The 20,197-nt window shown below is 36.3% G+C and overlaps 1 protein-coding gene across 1 annotated transcript in view; it reads left to right on the top strand.

Moving 5' to 3' along the window:
- The window catches only part of Gabrb3 (gamma-aminobutyric acid type A receptor subunit beta3), a 218,903-nt gene that overhangs the window by 178,342 nt on the left and 20,364 nt on the right, over positions 1–20,197 (top strand). The window contains exons 5-6 of the mRNA XM_048793541.1: positions 12,016–12,168; positions 18,387–18,631. Of these exons, the coding sequence (XP_048649498.1) occupies positions 12,016–12,168; positions 18,387–18,631 (398 nt within the window). The remainder of the gene's footprint in view (positions 1–12,015; positions 12,169–18,386; positions 18,632–20,197) is intronic.

Raw genomic sequence — 20,197 nt, 5'->3', positions numbered from 1 at the left:
ATAGCAGGAGTTTAGGGGGAAACCTTATATCTAAACCGCAACAACTATAGTCAGTAGATGTCAATGTAAGTGATCCACTTCTGTAAGTTCCTAGGGATTTATGGGTGAGTTTTCAGGAAATAATGAAAGCAGACTTTTAAAGTAAGTGAAAATTTACTTTTTTAAAATGATTGATTAATTTATTTTAATTAGATATATATGACAACAGAATGCACTTTGACTCGTTGTACACAAACACAGCACAACTTTTATTTCTCTAGTTGTACATAATGTAGCATCATACCATATATGCATTCATACATGTACCTAGGGTAATGATGTCCATTGCATTCCACCATCTTTCCTGCCCACATGCCCCATTCCCACCCCACTCTCTCCTTTGCCCCATCAAAGTTCCTCCATTCCTCCCATGCTTCCCCCCAACCCCCCATATGGATCAGCCTCCACTTATCAGAGAGAACATTTGGCCTTTGGTGTTTGGGATTGGCTTACTTCCCTTAGCACGATATTCTCCATCTCCATTCATTTATCTGCAAAGGCCATGATTTTATTCTCTTTTAATGCTGAGTAATAGTCCATTGTGTGTATATACTACAGTTTCTTTATCCATTCATCTATTGAAGGGAATCTAGGTTGCTTCCACGTTTAGCTATTGTGAATTGAGATGCTATGAACATTGATGTGGCTGCGATACTACCGTATGCTGATTTTAAGTCCTCTGGGTATAGACCAAAGAGTGGATAGCTGGGTCAAATGGTGGTTCTATTCCAAGTTTTCTAAGGAATCTCCATACTTCTCTCCAGATTGGTTGCACCAGTTTGTAGTCCCACCAGCAATGTATGAGTATGCCTTTCCACCCCCATCCTTGTCAATATTTATTGTTGTCTGTATTCTTGATAAGTGCCGTTCTGACTGGTATGAGATGAAATCTTAGAGTAGTTTTGATTTGCATTTCTCTAATTACTAGAGATGTTGAACTTAGATCTTCAAAATTCTTTTGATTAAAACCTGAAAAGGTATTGGTTTTCTAAATGAACTTTGGGAATACTGTAAGAATTTTGTTTACTGATTTTAACCTTTAAATATAATTGGTTAGAAGTTATGATTTGAACATTTCTCTCAGAAAAATATTTAATAAAACAAATATTATATTCTTTTTTATCATGAATGGAATTTAAACCAAATTTTCAAATACTAACTTCAAGGAAAATGTTTTAATTTTTTGTGTGATTGCTGTTCAGTTAAATATAAATGAACATGTTACTAAAGTATTTGGAATGTGCCAAAAAATTTACTTAAATGCCTTTAAAGCAAACAATTTCTGATTTATTTTAAAAAGTGAGAATCTTAAGTAGATTATCAAATCTCAAACCTTAGTTGATGGACCTTCTAACAGACTCTAATTAAGCAAGACACTCAGTCCTGCGATAGATTAGAATTATTCTCATGCTTTAATATTTTATACAGAGCCTTTTATAAGGAGGTGTTTATAACTTTAATGATAATCTTTATAACTTTTCTATGTGTGCACATATGCAAAAATGTTAAAAATACAAATATTCAGCTAGTGAATGATCAGGAAGTTAACAATAATGTAACTACCATCAGAGCAAGAAGTAGAACATCTTGATACTCAAGGAGTCTCCACTACAATTCCTCCAAACTTCCTCCTCTCAGTCCTTTCCAAAAGCAGCCACAATCTTATTATCCTTTAGCTAAGCTTTCCTGATTTTGAGTCTTATTTAATGGGATAACAGTCTGGATTATCTTGTGATTGCCTTCTTTAATTCAGCCTTAGTTTTTGGAACCCATCTGTATCTCTAAAGTTTATTTAGTTTCCTGGCTCTACTACTGTTTAAATAAGTCAAAGTTTATCCATTCTGCTTCTTTTGAACGTGAATGAATAATGCTAAGATGAAGGTTCTTATACTTGTCTTTTTGAAAACATATACATATGTAAATGTTAAGTACATACCTAAAAGTGAAATTGTGAGTCTTCAAATTTAATCAGATATGCCAAACCATTTTCCAAAGTGACTGTACCAAGTTACACTCAGAGCAGTAATTTATGACAGTTCTCTTTGCCTCTCTTTGCCAATGCTTGACATGGGCATCCTCTGATAGGGGTTAGGTGTTATCTTGTGGTTTTAACTTCCACTTCTCTGATTACTAGTAAGATTGAGTACCTTTGCTGATAGCCTGTTTGGAGATACTTCTTTGTGAATTGCTTATGAAAGCCTCTTTGTGAACTGTCTTTTTTCTTATTAATTTATTGGAATTATTCATACATCACATATGCAACTTTATTACAGGTTATATATGTTACCAAAATATGCGTTTTACATTTGGAACTATAGTCCCTCCGAAATTTATTTATTTGTTTGTTTGTTTGTTTATTGTGAAAACTGTGCAGTATGGGTCAATTTTCATTTTATTTCCCAAATACCACTGCTCTGCAGGCAACACCTTTGTCATAATTTTATGTGTACATATGTGTTTGGACTTTCTGTTCTGAGCTGCTGGTTTGTTTGTTGATCTTTGTACATCATGGTACTCACTGTGTTATCATCTTTAAATAGAGCAGATCCTCTATTTAAAAAGATCCTCTTTTTATCTATTCTGTTTATTAGTGGCTTGTTTATTCTAAGCCTTTTTCATTTCCCTAAAAATGTCATAATCAGATAACTAATTTTCTTGTAAAAATGGTTTGGCATTTTATTAGGACTGCATTAGTTAATTTAGTGAAAAGTGACATCATTATAATTCCTCCAATTTGTTCATATTTTCTCTCTCCATTTATTTAGGTCTTTAATTTGTCTGAATGGCATCTTACAGTTGTCTGCTTAGAAATCTTATACATTCTTGTGAAATTGTCCCAGATATTTGACACTTTCCGATGCTATAAATGGTAAAATATTTTAAACATAATTTCTTAGTCTTGCATATTTGCAAGAAAACAGTGATTTTTGTATTAAATCGCCTTTCAAATGTTCTTATTACTTTTAATGATTTCTTTGAGATGAAACTTTTACTTTTCCCAATGTAAGGACCAGAGTGTACTTTCACTCCATATTTCCTCATTCTAATTTCCATTAGCTATTGTCATTCTTTATTATAATTTATGTACTCTTCAGACCCCACACAATATTACAATATTATTGTTAAATGCTGTAAATGTTCACTTAGATATAATTATGTAATTCTTTGTTATTTATTCTGCCTTTTTCTCCAAGTCACTCTCTCCGAATGTGTTCCTTCTGCCTAAGAAAGGACATTTCAAGAATACTTTCTTTAATTCAATCTCCTGGTAACAAATTTCTTAGTTTTTTTTTAAGTGTCTGTGCAATTTTGACCTGCTATACTATGATTTTCTCACATAGGATGTGCTTATTGGTGATAAAAATTTATGTTGGTGTGTTCTGTTTGTTTCTGCATTTGAAGATACTATTTCATTGTCCTTAAATTCGATTATTTCCATTGAGAGAAAAATTGTAGGTCTAATTGGTGCTACTTTGAAAATAATCTATTTTTCTTACCCCTCTAGCTGCCTTCATGGTTTTTTCTTTTTGTCTGGTTTTCATTAGCATTATCAGAATGTCCAAATCAGAATTTTCTCTATAATTATTCTTCTTGGGGTTTATGGATCTTGAATCTCTTTGGCTGGCAGTTTCTCAGCAATTTGGGGTCACCGTTAGTCAGCATTATTTCAAATACTGCATTTGCTTTATTCTCTCTCTCCTTTTTCTATAATTCCAATTATACACATGTTTAATCTACTCTCTGTATCATCTGTATATCCTCCTTTCTGTATTTTGCATTTTATTTTCTCCTCATGCTTCACCCTGGGAATTTCTTGCTGATATCTTTCAGAGAGGCATCCAGCATAAGCTTCACCCCTTTCTGGGACTCAAGATAATTCTGATTCAGTCTTTGTATATACTTGAGCCCTTTTGCTTTATCTTTACATTTTGAGCAAAGCTCTGTGTACAAGTGTAACTAATCCAAATACATGGGGATGTCGCTCCCCTTCTTCATGACTTGTCTCCAGTGTTTGCTGGAGTCTATTAGATATTCTGCTGAGCCTCTTATCTTCCTCTTCTAATGCTATAGACACCTGTGTGCCCTCTCTGTTTTCTTTCTCTCCCAGATTTTGGTACAGACTTTTTACTGATTTGTTTTCTATCCCGTGACTTCAAGGAGATGTATTTTAAATTTATTCATATTTCCCAATCATTTTCAGTACACTCAGACCTCTGTATTTGTGGATTCCTTATCTGTGAATTTAACCAAGGATCAAGAATATTCAGAAAAAACAGCATTTGTACTAGACATGTAAAGTATTTGTTTTGTCATTATTCCCTTTGCAATACAATAGAGATCACTTAAAGTGTACTGAAGGATGTGTATAGGTTCTGTGTAAACACTATACCATGTTATGTAAGGGACTTGAGCATACACAGATTTTTACTTCTATGGGGGTTCAGGAACCAGACGCCCAGAGGTATGGAGGATTAGCTGTGTATGAATTATCTATTCTACAACACCTAAATATTGTGCTTTGATTTTCACCCTCTTTATTTTTCCAGAAGAGTTTATGGTTATTTCAATATCTAATTCTTATTTAGTTGGGTTATTAATACAAGTAAAAAAAAGAAGAATATTTAGGAGACATTTTTTTATATTCACCTTTCAGGAAATAGGATTCATTTAATTTTGTGGTTTTATGACAATATTACATAGAGGAAGCATTTATTCAGGATAGTGTGCTTTTAGGGAAAGTATTTTAAAACTCATTGTCAGGAGATCTGAGTCTTTGGGTGTAATGGTAACCAGCTGTGAAAATGTGTGCAAAGCACTGGAATAAAAGACAGGTAATGGGATTAGATTCAAAGAAGTACTGAATTAAATTTATTTCAATGAATATAAACAAATATACTTAGATAACAATCAAACCATTAAATATCACTGAGGACATATGGATCAGCAGATTAGAACTATGGGTTTTGTACTGACTCTGAATGTGCAACCTGCAAACTAGCAAAGTTTATGATGTACAGTTTGTGCCAAATCTGAAGTTTACTCCTAACTTTTTAGTTTTCTTTGAGCTGAAAGATTGAGTTTTTTGCAAGATATACAGAGAACTGATTTTTTAATATGCTTATTTAATTATGTGCTGTTTCTCTTTCTCTTCCTTTTTTTTTTTTTGTTGTTGTACCTTTGGATAATAATATATTCTGACTTTGTTTCAAAAAGTTTGGCCAAGATTAGAAGAAAGTCAAAGAAAAGAGTCCAAAATAAATGATGATGAAGCATTTCAGTTAAAAGATATGAATTTTCTAATCTTTGAAAATCAGTTTCCAAAATGCTGTTTTCGCTTATTTACTAGTGATTATGGAAAAATATGTATTTTTTTCTTTAAAGAGAGAGAGAAAGAGAGAGAGAGAATCTTTTTTGTAGATGGACACAACACAATGCCTTTATTTTTATGTGGTGCTGAGAATCGAACCCGGGTCCCGCCTGTGCTAGGCGAGTGCTCTACCACTGAGCCACAATCCTAGTCCCCAAAATTATGTATTTTTTAAAGTTCATATATCCCACCAATAATTGATGAACTTAAATTTCTCTTTAATAGATCATTCATGGATACTAAAGTTTTGTGATCAAATTGTTGCCCTTTGCACCTTTAAAGAAAGGATGTTACAGGCATGATTAGTATTAAGTGGTGAAAAAACAAAATAACCATTTGCATCTTATTTATAATTTATTTTAACCTCAAATTCTAGAGACAAATCCATTCTTTTCTCCTATTTTTCCCTCTTTTGTTTTGTCGAAAGGTCCTTAGAGACCATCCATCCACGCCTCCTACCCAGGTGCTATCCCTAATTCCTTTATCCAAAATTGCAGACCAGACCATGCTGCCTCCCAGTGCAAAAAAAAAAAAAGGAGCTTACCTATCTCACCTTGTTGCTCTGAGATCACTTTAAGAGTTCCTAACATATGTGTCACTACAGAGGACATATATGAAAGAAAATTCATTGCCCCATGTCTTCACAAAAATAATTCTTATCTACCTGAATATTCTGGAGTTGCCTTTAAGATCTCCATATTTTTAGAATATGTTCAATGATGAGAACACACTGATTACAGGCTTCTGAGCGCAGAAGTTACCAAAGAGAGAGGAAAAGGAAAAGAAGAACAACTGTGTATTTTTAAGCATGTTTTCATTTTTTGACTAGATAATATATCTTATACTTTATATGAATTAAGCCTGATGATTGCCAATTTATACATGAAGTAGGCATTTTTCTTTATAATAATTTTTTTGAGATATAATTTACATACTAAATCATTTTCCCATTTAAAAATACATGACTGAACACTGGTTAGTGTGTTTACAGCTTCACAACCACGATCACAGTAAATTTTAGAATATTTTTATCACTTTGAAAGGAAACCACGTACCTTTCAGCAGACATGTCCTTCAACCTGCTTTCCCCACCCTTGACAACCATTAATCTATTTTAGTTCTCTAGACTAGCCTATTCTACACATTTTCTATAAATGGAATCATGTTATTTAGTCCTTTGTGACTGGCTTCTTTCACTTAGCATGATATTTTGAAAGTTCATCCATGACGTGGTAAATATTAGTCCTTCATTATTTTCTATAGCTAAATAATAGTCCATTGTGTGAATACACCACATTTGATCTATCCATTTATCAGTTAGTGAACATTTGTGTGTGTTTTTTTTTTTTTTTTAAGCTGGTTGGAATTTCTCTCAGGAAATGAACTCGTACTTTGGCATGGAATTCCTAGGTCATGTGACACTCTAACCCTTTAAGGAACTGTCAGGCTGTTATCTGAAAGGATGACACCCTTTTATACTCCCAGCAGCAGCATCTGAGAGATATAATTTCTTCACATACTCACCAACAGTATCTGTCTGTTTTATTGTAGCTATCCTAATGGGTATGATGGGGCATCTTATTGTGGTTTTAATTTCCATTTCCCTAATGAATAATAATATTGGGCTTCTTTCATGTGCTTATTAGCCTTTTATATATCTTCTTTGGAGCAGTAGCTATTCAACCATTTATCTATCTTCTTTGGAGAAGTATCTATTCAAAGTCTTTTTTCCATTTTTTAATTTATTTTTTGTAAGCATTTTTAATGTATTCTACATGCAGGTTCTTTATCAGATATATGATTTGCAGATATTTTCTTTCTATTCTGTGAGCTTTTTTTTACTTTCTTGATGGTATCCTTTGCAACATAATAGTTTTTATCTTTTGATCAATTGTAACTTATTGAATTTTTGCCCTGATTTTCACACAAGGAAACACAGGGTGTAAGAGGAAGCCCTGAGTTGGAACAACTTGTGTTCAGGGGGCCGTATCTCTGCCTGTTGGCTCAGCATTTTATACACAAGGAAACACAATGTGTAAGAGTACAAGTCAGTCTCCCAAACAGAAATATCCAAAATAGAGCATGAGGCTGGGTTGTTCAAACACCCTTTTCTTTGTTGCAGTATCATGTAGTTCAGCACTCTGGTCTTTACTGTGGAGGCAAAAAAAGGAGATAACCTGCCTTCATGAAATGTATTTTAGCTCTGATTCTGTAATTCTATGTACAAAGGAATCCCCCCCCCTCTCATTTATTTCTTTTCCCTCACAGATTTTTTTCAACATATAATAAAGTGACAAGTAATGGCAGTGAGAAAATCAGTAGCACTATTTATCAATTTTAGGCTGTATTATAAAGCATAGAGTAAATTATTAATGAATAAGACAGCATGATAAAGGACCCCAAAGTGGCACTGAGAGCTTCTTAGGCAATGGGAAGAGCCCCACAGCTGCTGCCTTGATGGGAAAAGGGTGTGTGTGCATAGGTCAGCTCTGCAGCAGTTGCTAAAATGTCAGCTTGTTACTTTACAGATACACTGGAGTGACTCTGATCACTCTGAAAAATTGGCATGATGCTCATTGTGCACATTTTTAATAAGTCTTCAAAAATATTAATGTCTAGAGAGTGATATAAATTTAGGCTGGACTAGAGATCCAGAGCCTGGTTTTTGGCATAAATTTTAATGCATCTGGGGAAAAAAGGTTGAGATCAGCATCTTCACTAGATGATTTTGCCAAGGAAGCCCTGACTTGGAACGATGCTCTTGTGTTCAGGGGCTGTGCCTCTGCCTGTTGGCTCAGCATCTACTGGGGTTCTGGCCACATCTGCATTGCCACACAGGCATTAGGGCTTCGGTACAGTCTGTAGTAATTTTGGAATTTCTATCTTGAAGGATATATCTGTGTATAGCTGACTCACTACTTCTCAAATTTAAATTATTAGCCACTAAATATGATCTTCTGGTAATTTTTCTTTCCCATGGATATAGACTATATCAGGGTATTCCATCTTGCCAGCACTAGAATATTCTTTAACAGAACTACAAAAAAAGACCTTTATGTACTCTTTAAGATTCATATCAAGTAGTGAAAGCCTTTGTATAGAAGAATATATTTATTTGTCTGACAATTCTGGTGTTTACTCATGTTCTGAGGTCCCCCACCACCACTTTGGTGTCCTTAACATTGGTAGTTCTCATTCTTCCTTGCCTGAAGAAATCCAAGTCCACTATGAGCATCTCAGTCCACAGAGGTGAAGCCTTTCTCAACCATTTCATTCACATGCCCAGGAATATAGGTGTATCCCCAGGGTAGCACATATTTCATCTTTACCAAGGTGGTATATGAGCTAGTTGACTAGAGCTTTGATTATTCTCTCATTCCTCCTTGTTGCTTGCTCTACTCACTCTTCCCACCTCAGAATAGTATCTAGGGGACACATGCTGAATGCCTCAAAGTTTTGCTGATGTGAAGTGGCATTTTACTTTTATCCAGTGGATATGTTGCTGACAAACACAGAAGAAAAGGGTACATTTTCTTAATACTAAATTCTATGCCATGCCTGTATTGGTAAATTTCCAGAGATTCATGTGTTTTTGAATATTCTCTTCTTAAAGGTCTTTACGACCTACAAGTGTTTGATTATATGGTCTGTCTGTGGTTATCCCCCATGTTCCAAGGGCAAGTTTCCCAACAGAGTGTCAGTGGTACTTTATTGCATGGGTGTCAAGTTCAGCTTCTGTTGGAACAGCTTCACTGAATATGTGTTTTCAAAATATTAAGAAACATGACTTGGAAAATGGAAAGTTGGGAAATACAGTCAGGTTCATTGTCATTCAAAAACCTCTGTTGCTATATGTAGCTCTAATATTCAATAAATATATTGAATATTTTGTGTACTAAACTCAACTATTCCTATTTTTAATTCTTTTTGAATATGAGTGTATTAATTCATAACCTGTCATTGTTTAGGCATTTACCTACATGTTGCAGTATGTGAAAAAATACAGATTTAATCCTGGGAAATGTACAGCTTACTAAAGAAGATATTATTATAGTATACACTCAAAATTAAACTTTTAATAAGAAAGAAAATAATTCAAGAAAGGAATCATGGAAGAAGAAAGGAATCATGGAAGATGTAGCATCTGACCAAGGCCTTGAAATATGGATGGGAGAAGATATTATTTTAAGAACAATGAGTTTGAATCAGTAGAGTCAGGAAATACAGACAATTATTTTGTGTCTGGGATAGCAGTGAGTTTCAATGCTGTGCTTCTGAAATGTGTGGATGGAGCAGTGTTAGGGGCCTAGAGATAGCAAACCCTGTGGCTAGGGTCCTCAAATAGCATATCATGCTAGTGTTCCATATTTACATAGAATGGAATGTAAAACAACAGAGCTGTACTAAATCCATGGGGAGGGAAGCCTTATTCCATTAATGGTATTTCAAAAATTGGTTGTGTATGGAACAAAAAGTCATACTTTTATATTGTGTGAAACTCATAATCGCCAACTCTCAAAATAAGTTTGTAGATAGATTGTGAATTTTTGTAAGCCAAAAAATCAAAAGAAGTGAAATGGATAAATGCAATCACATGCAAAAATTTAAGCATCTATATGGCCTCCACTTAAAACTATTTTAAGTTTTAAAATGAATAACTAGGAAAATACTTGCAGATGATACAAGTAAGGATTAGTATATGAAAAACTAAGTGAAAAGGTAAAAACAGTAAGAGGAAAAAGAAATGAGAAAAATAAATAATTATGAGAAAATAAGATTAAATACAGAGGACAAGCAAAATATTTAAAGAAATCAATCAAAGAGACACATTTGTTTCTCATGAGAATTAGCAAAAGTGAAGAGATGTACATGTACATTATTATCATGTTTGCAAGGCAAGATAGGTACTTTTGTAAAGTGCTGATACTGTCAGGGTACATTGGTATGATTCTTTTGCAAAGATATTTGATAGTGTATATGAAAGCCTTAAACACTGGCTTAGCAAGTTATCTTTTGGCATATTCATCCTAAGGAAATAAGCCTAAATGGATCAAAAGAGCTCTGCTCAAAGATATTTAGTTTTATAAAAATGCAAATCACCTAAATATATAGCATTGAGGAATTGGTATTTATAAACTATAGATTTCAAATTTCATGTGTATATATTTGATGGAAATTTTGAAGTTGTGTTTACAGTTTGTAACAACCATGAAAATATTTATGTGATGATGATGATGTGATACATGCGTTGATCGGAGAAGAAACACACACACACACACACACACACACACACACACACACTCACAGAAGAAAAGACTGGAAGAAATTCCCCAAATTGTTAAACTTTGTGTTGAGTTTATTAAGTGATTCTTTTTCTCTTTTATATAATCCTGGCTGAAAGTGTAGTTGATAATAAAATAGGAAGCCAGGGTATAAAACCATTCATCTTCTACATAAAGGTAATAGTTTTATGAGTGAATCAGACTGCAAATGAAAAGAATGCAGGGACAAACACAGACAGAGACATGGAATAACTTCTGGAAAATGCATGTATTTGGGGGAAGGAGAATAGGACTCTGTCAGTCTTACAGAAGAAGGAATAAGAAAGGCAAGGTCTCCTGAAGCTAAGAATAGAGGCAATCTCAGGCAAAGTGGACCACCCATCAGCAAAAGAGGGAGGAGGGTAACGGAAGTTGGTAATTGGCAAGGCCACTGAGTTTTCATGGATGGAACTTCAAGCAGTTTTGTGAGAATCCAGGAAATAAAAGACAAATACAACACTAAACATGACATCCCAAATGGTCTATCTTCTCACTCTATAATAGCGGTAGTGGTAGAATTCCAAGATGTGCTTTCAGAATGAAGCAATAAGGTTTATTGCTAGATTCTGCATATAAGAAAATGGGCAGAGGCTGGGGAAGTAGCTCAGTGGTAGAGTGCTTGCCCACCCTGTGCAAGACACTGGCTTTAATCCCCAGCACCTCCCAAAGGACAGAGAAAAGAAAAATAAAACAGACAAGTATTTCTCTAAGGATCTCCTTAGTACCTTTTCTGTGGCCAGAAAGAGCTTCTCAGTGTAAATTGTTGATCTCCATGAACTGAACTTCTCTTCCCCTCTAGTTCTCAGGATGCCCTTGAACTACCACAGTTGGTCTAGGGTCAGTGCCTCCAGTACCTATGCTCAGAGTCCTCTGGACGACTGACAAAAGTTGTTTTGCCCAGTAAGTCGTAAGTCGAATCTCCCTTGTCAACAATGGATGAGAAGGGGACAGTCATCCATGAAAAAATAAACAAGATATTTGGCATCATTCTGTATTCTAAGTTTAAAACTTCCCCAAAGTTTTCCCAGGGACAGTTCCCAGCTGAGCATTTAGCCTTAGAAGACTATCCTCATTAGTCAGTCAGTCTATGTTTAAAAATAGACTGATGTACACTCCCTTTTCACGTCTATAAATACATTCAGGCGGATAGAAGCAATCTCCGGGGTTGTGGATTGACCCTCAGTCCTTGGGCTTTCCTGATGCATGCTGTTGACCTGTGGAAGTCAAAGCAAAACCGTATCTGTTTAGTTTCTTCACCAGAATAATATCCTTGTCGGTTTACTACAGGTGCCTATCCTCGACTCTCACTGAGTTTTCGGCTGAAGAGAAACATTGGATACTTCATCCTTCAGACTTACATGCCCTCTATACTGATCACTATCCTCTCATGGGTGTCTTTCTGGATTAACTACGACGCATCTGCAGCTCGAGTTGCCCTCGGTAGGTGCTGCTTTTAACCAGTATCTAAACTGCGAAGTGACTATGTCATTATGGTATTAAGGGAGTTTAAAGGCTATGGTTCAGTGAGGTCTTTTTGACATCCTGACACCAGTCTTGTCCAGATAGTTACTTTTTTTTTTTATCTTGAAACACTAATTTCATGCACGATTCCCTTGATGTGTTAATTTAATTATAAGGCTCAAATGTGAATTTTCATGCCCATGAAAGGGAAAATATGCTTGCAGAATATTTGCATAATACAACTATTTTTGACACTAATTTTAAAACTAGGATTAACATCTCCTGCTCAAAATTATTCCATGGCCCAGAAAGCAGACTTGATTAATTGTGTATTCTTTTTTAAGTAAGAAAAATAGTCAAATACTATAGCATATAATTGGAATTACACAATTTAATGAACATTAAAATAGGCAATTAGATTCTGAGTAGTTCCTAAGAATCTTAGTGATCTTTTCTGACCCTTGGTTATTTGGCAACTGGATTATTAGCTGGTATACAATATATCTTATAGGTTCCAATATTATTTTTAATATTGATTTTAAGGGAAGGCTTATAGTTTCAGAAGCACCCTCTACTCAGTTAATTATTATGAAACTTCATGAATAAAATAAGTATTTGAATACATTTTAGGTAAGTACAGAGCTGATGAACAGTCTCCAGGCCATTCATCCTTTGGGTAGGGTTGGGTTTAATTCCTGAAAGTGAAATTAGCTTTTAAAAATTGATGGAAAAGCATTATCAACAATCTTGCTGATAAAGTAGTTAACAGAAAAGCATAAAAATTTAGGGTTCAAATTTTCTCATCTTGCATTCATTTTCCTGTTTATCAACATTCTCCAGGACCTTACATTGATTATCATTTTATCTGAGAAAGAGAGAGAGAGAGAGAGAGTGTGTGTGTGTGTGTGGGGGGGGGTGTGAATGTCCTATTAAGCTATGTGATTTGCACAGTTGTGTCTTGAAGATTAGACTTTGTCCCTAGGAAATAGCACACAAGTATAGTTTAAGGGAAAAAATCAGGGAGCTGTTCCTAAAGGTGTTTAGGTGAAATTTTTTTGAAAAAGTACTTTAAGAATAAAATGTCAAAAAACTAAGAAGAACCTTGTATGAATTGTTATGTATTTCTAATGATTATGGCAAGCAAAATTCTCTTTAAAAATTCTCTACTAGTTCTCCACAGCCCAAAGTGAATGCACTGTAACCTCAGTCTTACCTAGGTTTTACTTGGTTTTCATTTTAATATTTCTAGATTACTCTTTGTTAAACCATTTTCATTTTTCTCATTTGCAAAAGTCAGACATCCAATGAATTTGTAAAATTTCCAAATTTTGTGGAACCGTGTGCTTATACAATTTTAGGTTGTTCCTTTTAAGAAAAGCAATACAAAACATGTAAATGCAAAATTGCTGGGTCCCCTCCCCAGACCTAGAAGAGGCCTGTGCAAGTGGAGAACTGGAGCTGAAACTACTTTAGCTTCAGAGTGAATATCTGCAGGGACTTTGTGATTAACTGCAGACATTAGAGAAATATGAGCACCAAAGAGCCATAATTATCTGGCATCATCAGGGGTGAGGTGTACTGAAAGTGTCAATCTCTTAAGTTTCCCAGCTACTACAAATTCTATACCTTCTTACTTGTAAAATATTGTCTTCCACAATATGAAACAAGATAAAACAGGTAATCTATCCAAAATGGGTTGTAATCAATCCAACCTCATTATGATATATGACAGTAGATTCTACATTTTCTTGACACAGCATTATTATTTCAGGCCTAAATCATGTCTCTGTGGCTTTGTGAGAATGAAGAAATGTTCTGGATGGAGTTCCTAAGGTTTCACCACTAGCGTACTATCAGTTTCTTCCAGGTTAGAGATCAGATGTGCAGGCTGAGGGGCAGGAGTGAGTAGGTATTTATGAGTCATTAACTTGAGGCCCAGAGATCAAGAAAAAAAGCCATGATCACAGGGCTGTAGGTCCAGTAGGTCCAGGTCCTGCTCTCAGCCTTGGACAGCACACTTATCCCCTCTGTCCAGCACACTTATCCCTCCCACCATCATAAGAACTGTCTTAAATCTGTCTGCAGGTATATAACCCAACTGACTAAGGAAAATATGTCATAAATATAGAATATCATCATCATCATCATCATCATCAGAACAACAGCAGCAAAGATAAGGCTGAAACTTATCAAATGCATTCTCTGCTAAGGCTGATAGTATAATCACCTATTCTGCAGAAGATCCATTGCAGAAGAGGTAGATCCACTGCTCCCATTTTGCAGAGCAGGAATATGAGGTACAGAGAAACTAAACGAATGGTATAAAGTCACAAAATTACTAACAGTCAGAAGAGAGATGTCAGTACAGTTACTCTAACTCTAGGGCCTCTCCCTTAACCACTGTAGGTGCTCTTGTCCTCCCTTATCTTTGTTTCCCCTTTCTGCCATTTTAGTTAGCCACATCAACTGTGATCTGAAAATATTCAATTAGAAATTCTAAAAATAAGCAGTTCATGTTTTACATAACTTTTATTACAATATATTATTATAATTGTTCTCTTTTATTATTAAATATTGTCACTAATCTCTTAGTGTGTCTAATTTATAAATTAAAACATTGCCATAGGTGTGTACATATAGGAAAATCTTAGAAGTTAGCACTATCTATGACTGCAGGCATTCACTGTTTGTCTCGGAATATATTCTTGTGGATGAAGGGGGACTACTGTCATTCCTAATGTGCCAATAGACACAACATTGAAGAGTTATTTGGTCTACTGCATTGTAAACACCATGGATTTTTTTAAAGGAAAAATAAAGCCAAGCAAGCATTATTATTATTATTATTATTATTATTATTATTATTATTATTATTGGATCCTGCTATATCAGTTTGGGTTGGAGAAATCTCCATTCTACCATCTCCTCCCTGATCATCTTGTTTCACATCATGCTCTTTGAAACACTTGGAGTGCTGTTTGCATTCATCCCAGAGGGTTGCACTATGGTAAATACATCTGATTTCCAAATGAGGTCATGACAGTGTAGCGTCTGCACAGACAGAGGGGTGCTTAGCAAGGACCTTTATGGGATGTTTTCCCTTGGACTCCAGGCACTGAAGAACCTAGAACTGACAGGTGGGGGTTAGGGGCCAACTGGAGGCTTGTTCCAATGTTTCCAGATGTGCTCAGCTGCTCTATACACTGCAAGACTTTATGCTTCTGTTTCCCAGGATCTGACCCCCAGAGATATTGAACTGGTAGTGTTAACAACCACCACACTGTGAAACATTGTCATTAGAGGGTCTCCCTCAAAACCCTGAAGTCCAGTGATTGGTAAATAACAGTATCTGTGTTTTAAGTGGAATTGTATAGTAATATAATTTAGGCCACATTATTTGGATCAAAAGAAAAAGAAACAAAATGTTTTGATTATATGATGCTCATAAATGCTACTTTTATTTCATAGTTATATTTATAAATGCAGTTTTTGAAATAAAGTATTTCATTAGCATAATCTAAATGAGAAATAAATTGAGGCTAACAATTAGTGGAAAATCATACCAGCCTGGTGAATGTACAAAGAATATGAAAGCCACTACCACCCAGCCAGTGCTCTAGTCAGATGTGTCTCCTTAGAAAGTAGTTTAAGTCCAGGAAACCTAAAGCCACTGAAGAATTGTTTTCTGAGATGTTGTTCGTATTAATGCCAGTTACCATTTATTAGCACATAACCAGTGCTTTTTAGACATTGTCTTTAGACTTCTTAATAGCAACTGATAATTGAGTTTGAGTTAGACTTTGGGTCTGAGCCATGTCATTCTGCTGTCCATGCTGTGAAACACTATAGTATCTTACTCTCCATAGCATCTTAGATAGCAGGGAAAACAGAAGAAAAATTTTGCAAATGTAGACTGAGAGTTCATATGAGCTCCAACTGGAAAGTCAGGAGCACTGTGTTAGTTCATTTTTCATTGCTATACCCAAATACCTGAGGCTGGGTAATATATAAAGAAAAGATACTTATTTATCCCACTGTTTAGTAAATGTTAAGAGCATGGCACCAACTTCTGCTCAGCCTTGATGAAGTTTACCTTGACAACCTCACATGGTTGATGGCATCAAGGTGGTAGTACACGTGAGAGGAAGAGGTCACTTGGCCATATGGGAAGCTAGAGAGCAGGGAGGGGTCAGTTTTGCCCTTTCAGAATGACCCACTCTCTCAAGAACCAAGGTGTCCATGAGACTACTTAACCCCTTCTGAAATCAGTGCCACAACCACCCAACAAACTTGCACAAGGCCCCACCCCTTAAAGATTCCACAATTTCTTAACAGTGCCCTGCTGGGGACCAAGCTTTCAACATATGACACTTTAGGGGTGGGTATAGTCAAGCCATACTCAACCTACAGCAGCCATTCACTAAAGAGTCTTATTAAGGTAATCCTTGATCCTGTGCTGATGGACGTAGGGCCAGATCACAGCCCACATTCCTCAGGATCTCACTGACCAGGCTGAGATCCTGTGAGATGTGCTGATTTGTCCTCATCTAGATTTTCCGCCCATTTCCTGGTGACATCTACTGAGGCCTGTGTACACATTCCCATTCAAACTTCTCAGCTAGAGAGGCAGAGTACCAATTAAAGGAAAGCATTCAGGCTTCCCAAATCCATTTGGAAGGGGGAAAAAATAGTAGCAGCAGCAACATTACAAAAATTTTGAATAATGTCAAGAACGCTTAATTTTGTAGCATTTGTATGGTTTTTTTTTTCTCATTTATTTGTAAACTCTAATTATCCCATTGCCATGTTCAAATTTTAAAAAGTCCCCAGGTGCACATGAATGTGATGTTAAAGGAAACTCTTAAAATATTCTAACATCTTAGATTTCCATACATTCCATAAGCAATCGTGGTTTGCAGTTACACATAAAAATAGCTTCCCCATTCTTCAGTTCTCTTCTCTGCTGTTAGTAGCAGTGCAGAGCTTGGTGGAGAGAGAATTTGTTGGAGATAAGGACTTGGCTCTCTTCCCTGCTCTTCAGCTTTTCACAGGCAAACTGAGCTCTGTAGTCTCGAGGTCCTCACACGGGACACAGAGGCTCAGAATTCATGCCTCTGAAGATGGAGTAGGAAACCAAAGGGCTTCAAACGAAGATGCTTAACAAATGGCTGTGTGTATAGTGGCCTGGGCTGTGACTCGGAACCTCTATCTTGGGATTGCTTACCTATCAGGCTTCCACTGCATCTCACATCAGGTACAATAGTTAATTTTTAGCTTAGAGGGGTTGAAAAAGTCTATTACCGTGTGAGGGAAAATTGCAAAATATGGCTCTTATGTTTAAAGACTAAACTGAGTTTCATTAGGGAAACAGTGAGATCATTCACACAATACTATATAAACAACTCAGCAAAATTACAAAAAAAAAATTTAAAGAACTTGATCAGTTGTCACAGAGTATGACAAGATTCTATAATATGAGCAATACCATTACCCCTTGATATAAGCAAACATTTCCTGAGCAGGTTATGTGTAGTACAGACTCTTGATTAAGGAAGGAAATAAATGACTGTGAGATGGTCAGTCCTTAAGAACTTTGCCCTACTGCTTCCTTATCCTTGAGCTGATAAGTGGACCTCATCCTAAATGACATATAATAATGATGATATGATGATAATGGTAATAATAATAATAATAGTTCATTTTCTCATTTCTCTTGCGTCCAGTTGACACTGAAGTTGGGGTTTATTTCTCCTGACAAGCATCATTATCTGTCATCTCTCCAACCATTGACCTCATCCTATTCATTCTTCTTCCTGGAGCTTTCTTATCAAGACACTTATTGCTTTATGTTGAATTCTGGATGATTTTCATTTCTTTGAACATTCATAAGGACCACATTCTTTCTAGCTTCCCTACATATCTATCCTTCCATTCTCAACGATCCATTCTCTTTATTGGTAAAGTGTGTTGGAGGCAATGCCCCCACATGGTCTCACTTTCCCAAAGTAGAGATGTAACCCTGCTGTTATGAAGTATGACGATGCTGTCTACATGACACACTGCAAGCTCCATTGGTTCCAGTTGCCCAGTAACATTCAGTCATGTTATCCAAGTGCTTTAAGGTATTTGAGAAAACATAAAAAGGGAAGACCGGGGCAGCAAAACCACAACCACTCATAGCTCTGTTTATTTCCTAGGGATCACAACTGTGCTGACGATGACAACCATCAACACACACCTTCGGGAAACTTTGCCCAAAATTCCCTACGTCAAAGCCATTGACATGTACCTGATGGGCTGCTTTGTCTTTGTGTTCCTGGCCCTTCTGGAGTATGCCTTTGTCAACTACATTTTCTTTGGAAGAGGCCCTCAAAGGCAGAAGAAGCTTGCAGAAAAGACAGCCAAGGCGAAGAATGACCGTTCAAAGAGCGAAAGCAACCGGGTAGGCCCCCCACCCCTGCAGCACAAGTTACTAAATTTACCTGCATGACATTTGAATGCCAGTTGTGTGGGCTTGTTGATCATAATCTGAAATGTCTCTTTGTGCAAGTTACCGAGTTCACATCAAACCAATGTTAGTACAGATGCTGGAGAAGTTAGCATCTTCCCAATTTCCTATAAAAAGAACAGAACGGGTAGATCCTGGAATGAATGAAACTTTGGAGCACGGGGCCCAAACTTAATGTATGGAAGCATCTCTCCAGGATGATTCAGTATTCCAGTTGTAAAATTACTGATTTGAACTCTAGCCTGCTATGGATCTAGGCAGTGTAGTAGACAGACATGTCACTTGCCACCCTTCTTCTGGCCCACAGTTCCCCGGAGAAAAATCCAAAGTGCACAATGAGGGGCTGGGGTTGTGGCTCAGCAATAGAGCACTCGTCTAGCATGTGCAGGGCACTAAGTTCGATCCTCAGCACTACATAAAAATAAATAAATAAAATAAAGGTATATAAAAACAAAGAGCACAATGAGGGAGCAGGGCTCTGTGCAGGTGGTTTTGAGGAGGAGCTGGGTGTATTCCACAAAATGTCAGGGCTGGTTGTACCTCAACAGCAGTGGCCAAGGAGGACGAGGAGGACATACTGCGGGAAGCTCTGGGCTCTCTCTCCAAGAGAGCACCAGAGCACAAGCCAGGTATGCCTCCTTCACCCAGCTCCTCATGCAGTTGCATCCTTCTAATCACAAAGTGACTTTGTCATTAAATATCACTTCAATTTATTTTAAATGAAAGCAGTGGGTTATTATAATTATAAACAATATTTTAGTGAAAGCACATTATAGTTTCTAGATAATTTTTCTTTTTCATTAACTAATTTATTAATTTTAATTAGATATATATGACAGCAGAATGCATTTTATTGGTTGTTCAAAACATTAAAAAGCTCTTGACATGTCATATTTCATACATTAGATTCAAGTGGGTTATGAACTCCCATTTTTACCCCAAATACAGATTGCAGAATCACATCGGTTACACATCCACATTTTTACATAATGCCATATTAGTAACTGTTGTATTCTACTACCTTTCCTATCCTCTACTATCCCCCCCTCCCCTCCCCTCCCATCTTCTCTCTCTACCCCATCTACTGTAATTCATTTCTCTCCTTGTTTATTTTCCCATTGCCCTCACAACCTCTTATATATAATTTTGTATAACAAAGAGGGTCTCCTTCCATTTCCATACAATTTCCCTTTTCTCTCCCTTTCCCTTCCACCTCATGTCTCTGTTTAATGTTAATCTTTTCCTCCTGCTCTTCCTCCCTGCTCTGTTCTTAGTTGCTCTCATTATATCAAAGAAGACATTTGGCATTTGTTTTTAGGGATTGGCTAGCTTCACTTAGCATAATCTGCTCTAGTGCCATCCATTTCCCTGCAAATTCCATGATTTTGTCATTTTTTAGTGCTGCGTAATACTCCACGGTGTATAAATGCCACATTTTTTTCATCCATTCATCTATTGAAGGGCATCTGGGTTGGTTCCACAGTCTAGCTATTGTGAATT

This window comes from Marmota marmota, unplaced genomic scaffold, assembly GCF_001458135.2.
Source record: "Marmota marmota marmota unplaced genomic scaffold, marMar, whole genome shotgun sequence".
Taxonomy (NCBI): domain Eukaryota; kingdom Metazoa; phylum Chordata; class Mammalia; order Rodentia; family Sciuridae; genus Marmota; species Marmota marmota.
Note: the sequence above shows the minus strand (reverse complement) of the source record. Positions and strands in the feature narration are given on the sequence as shown.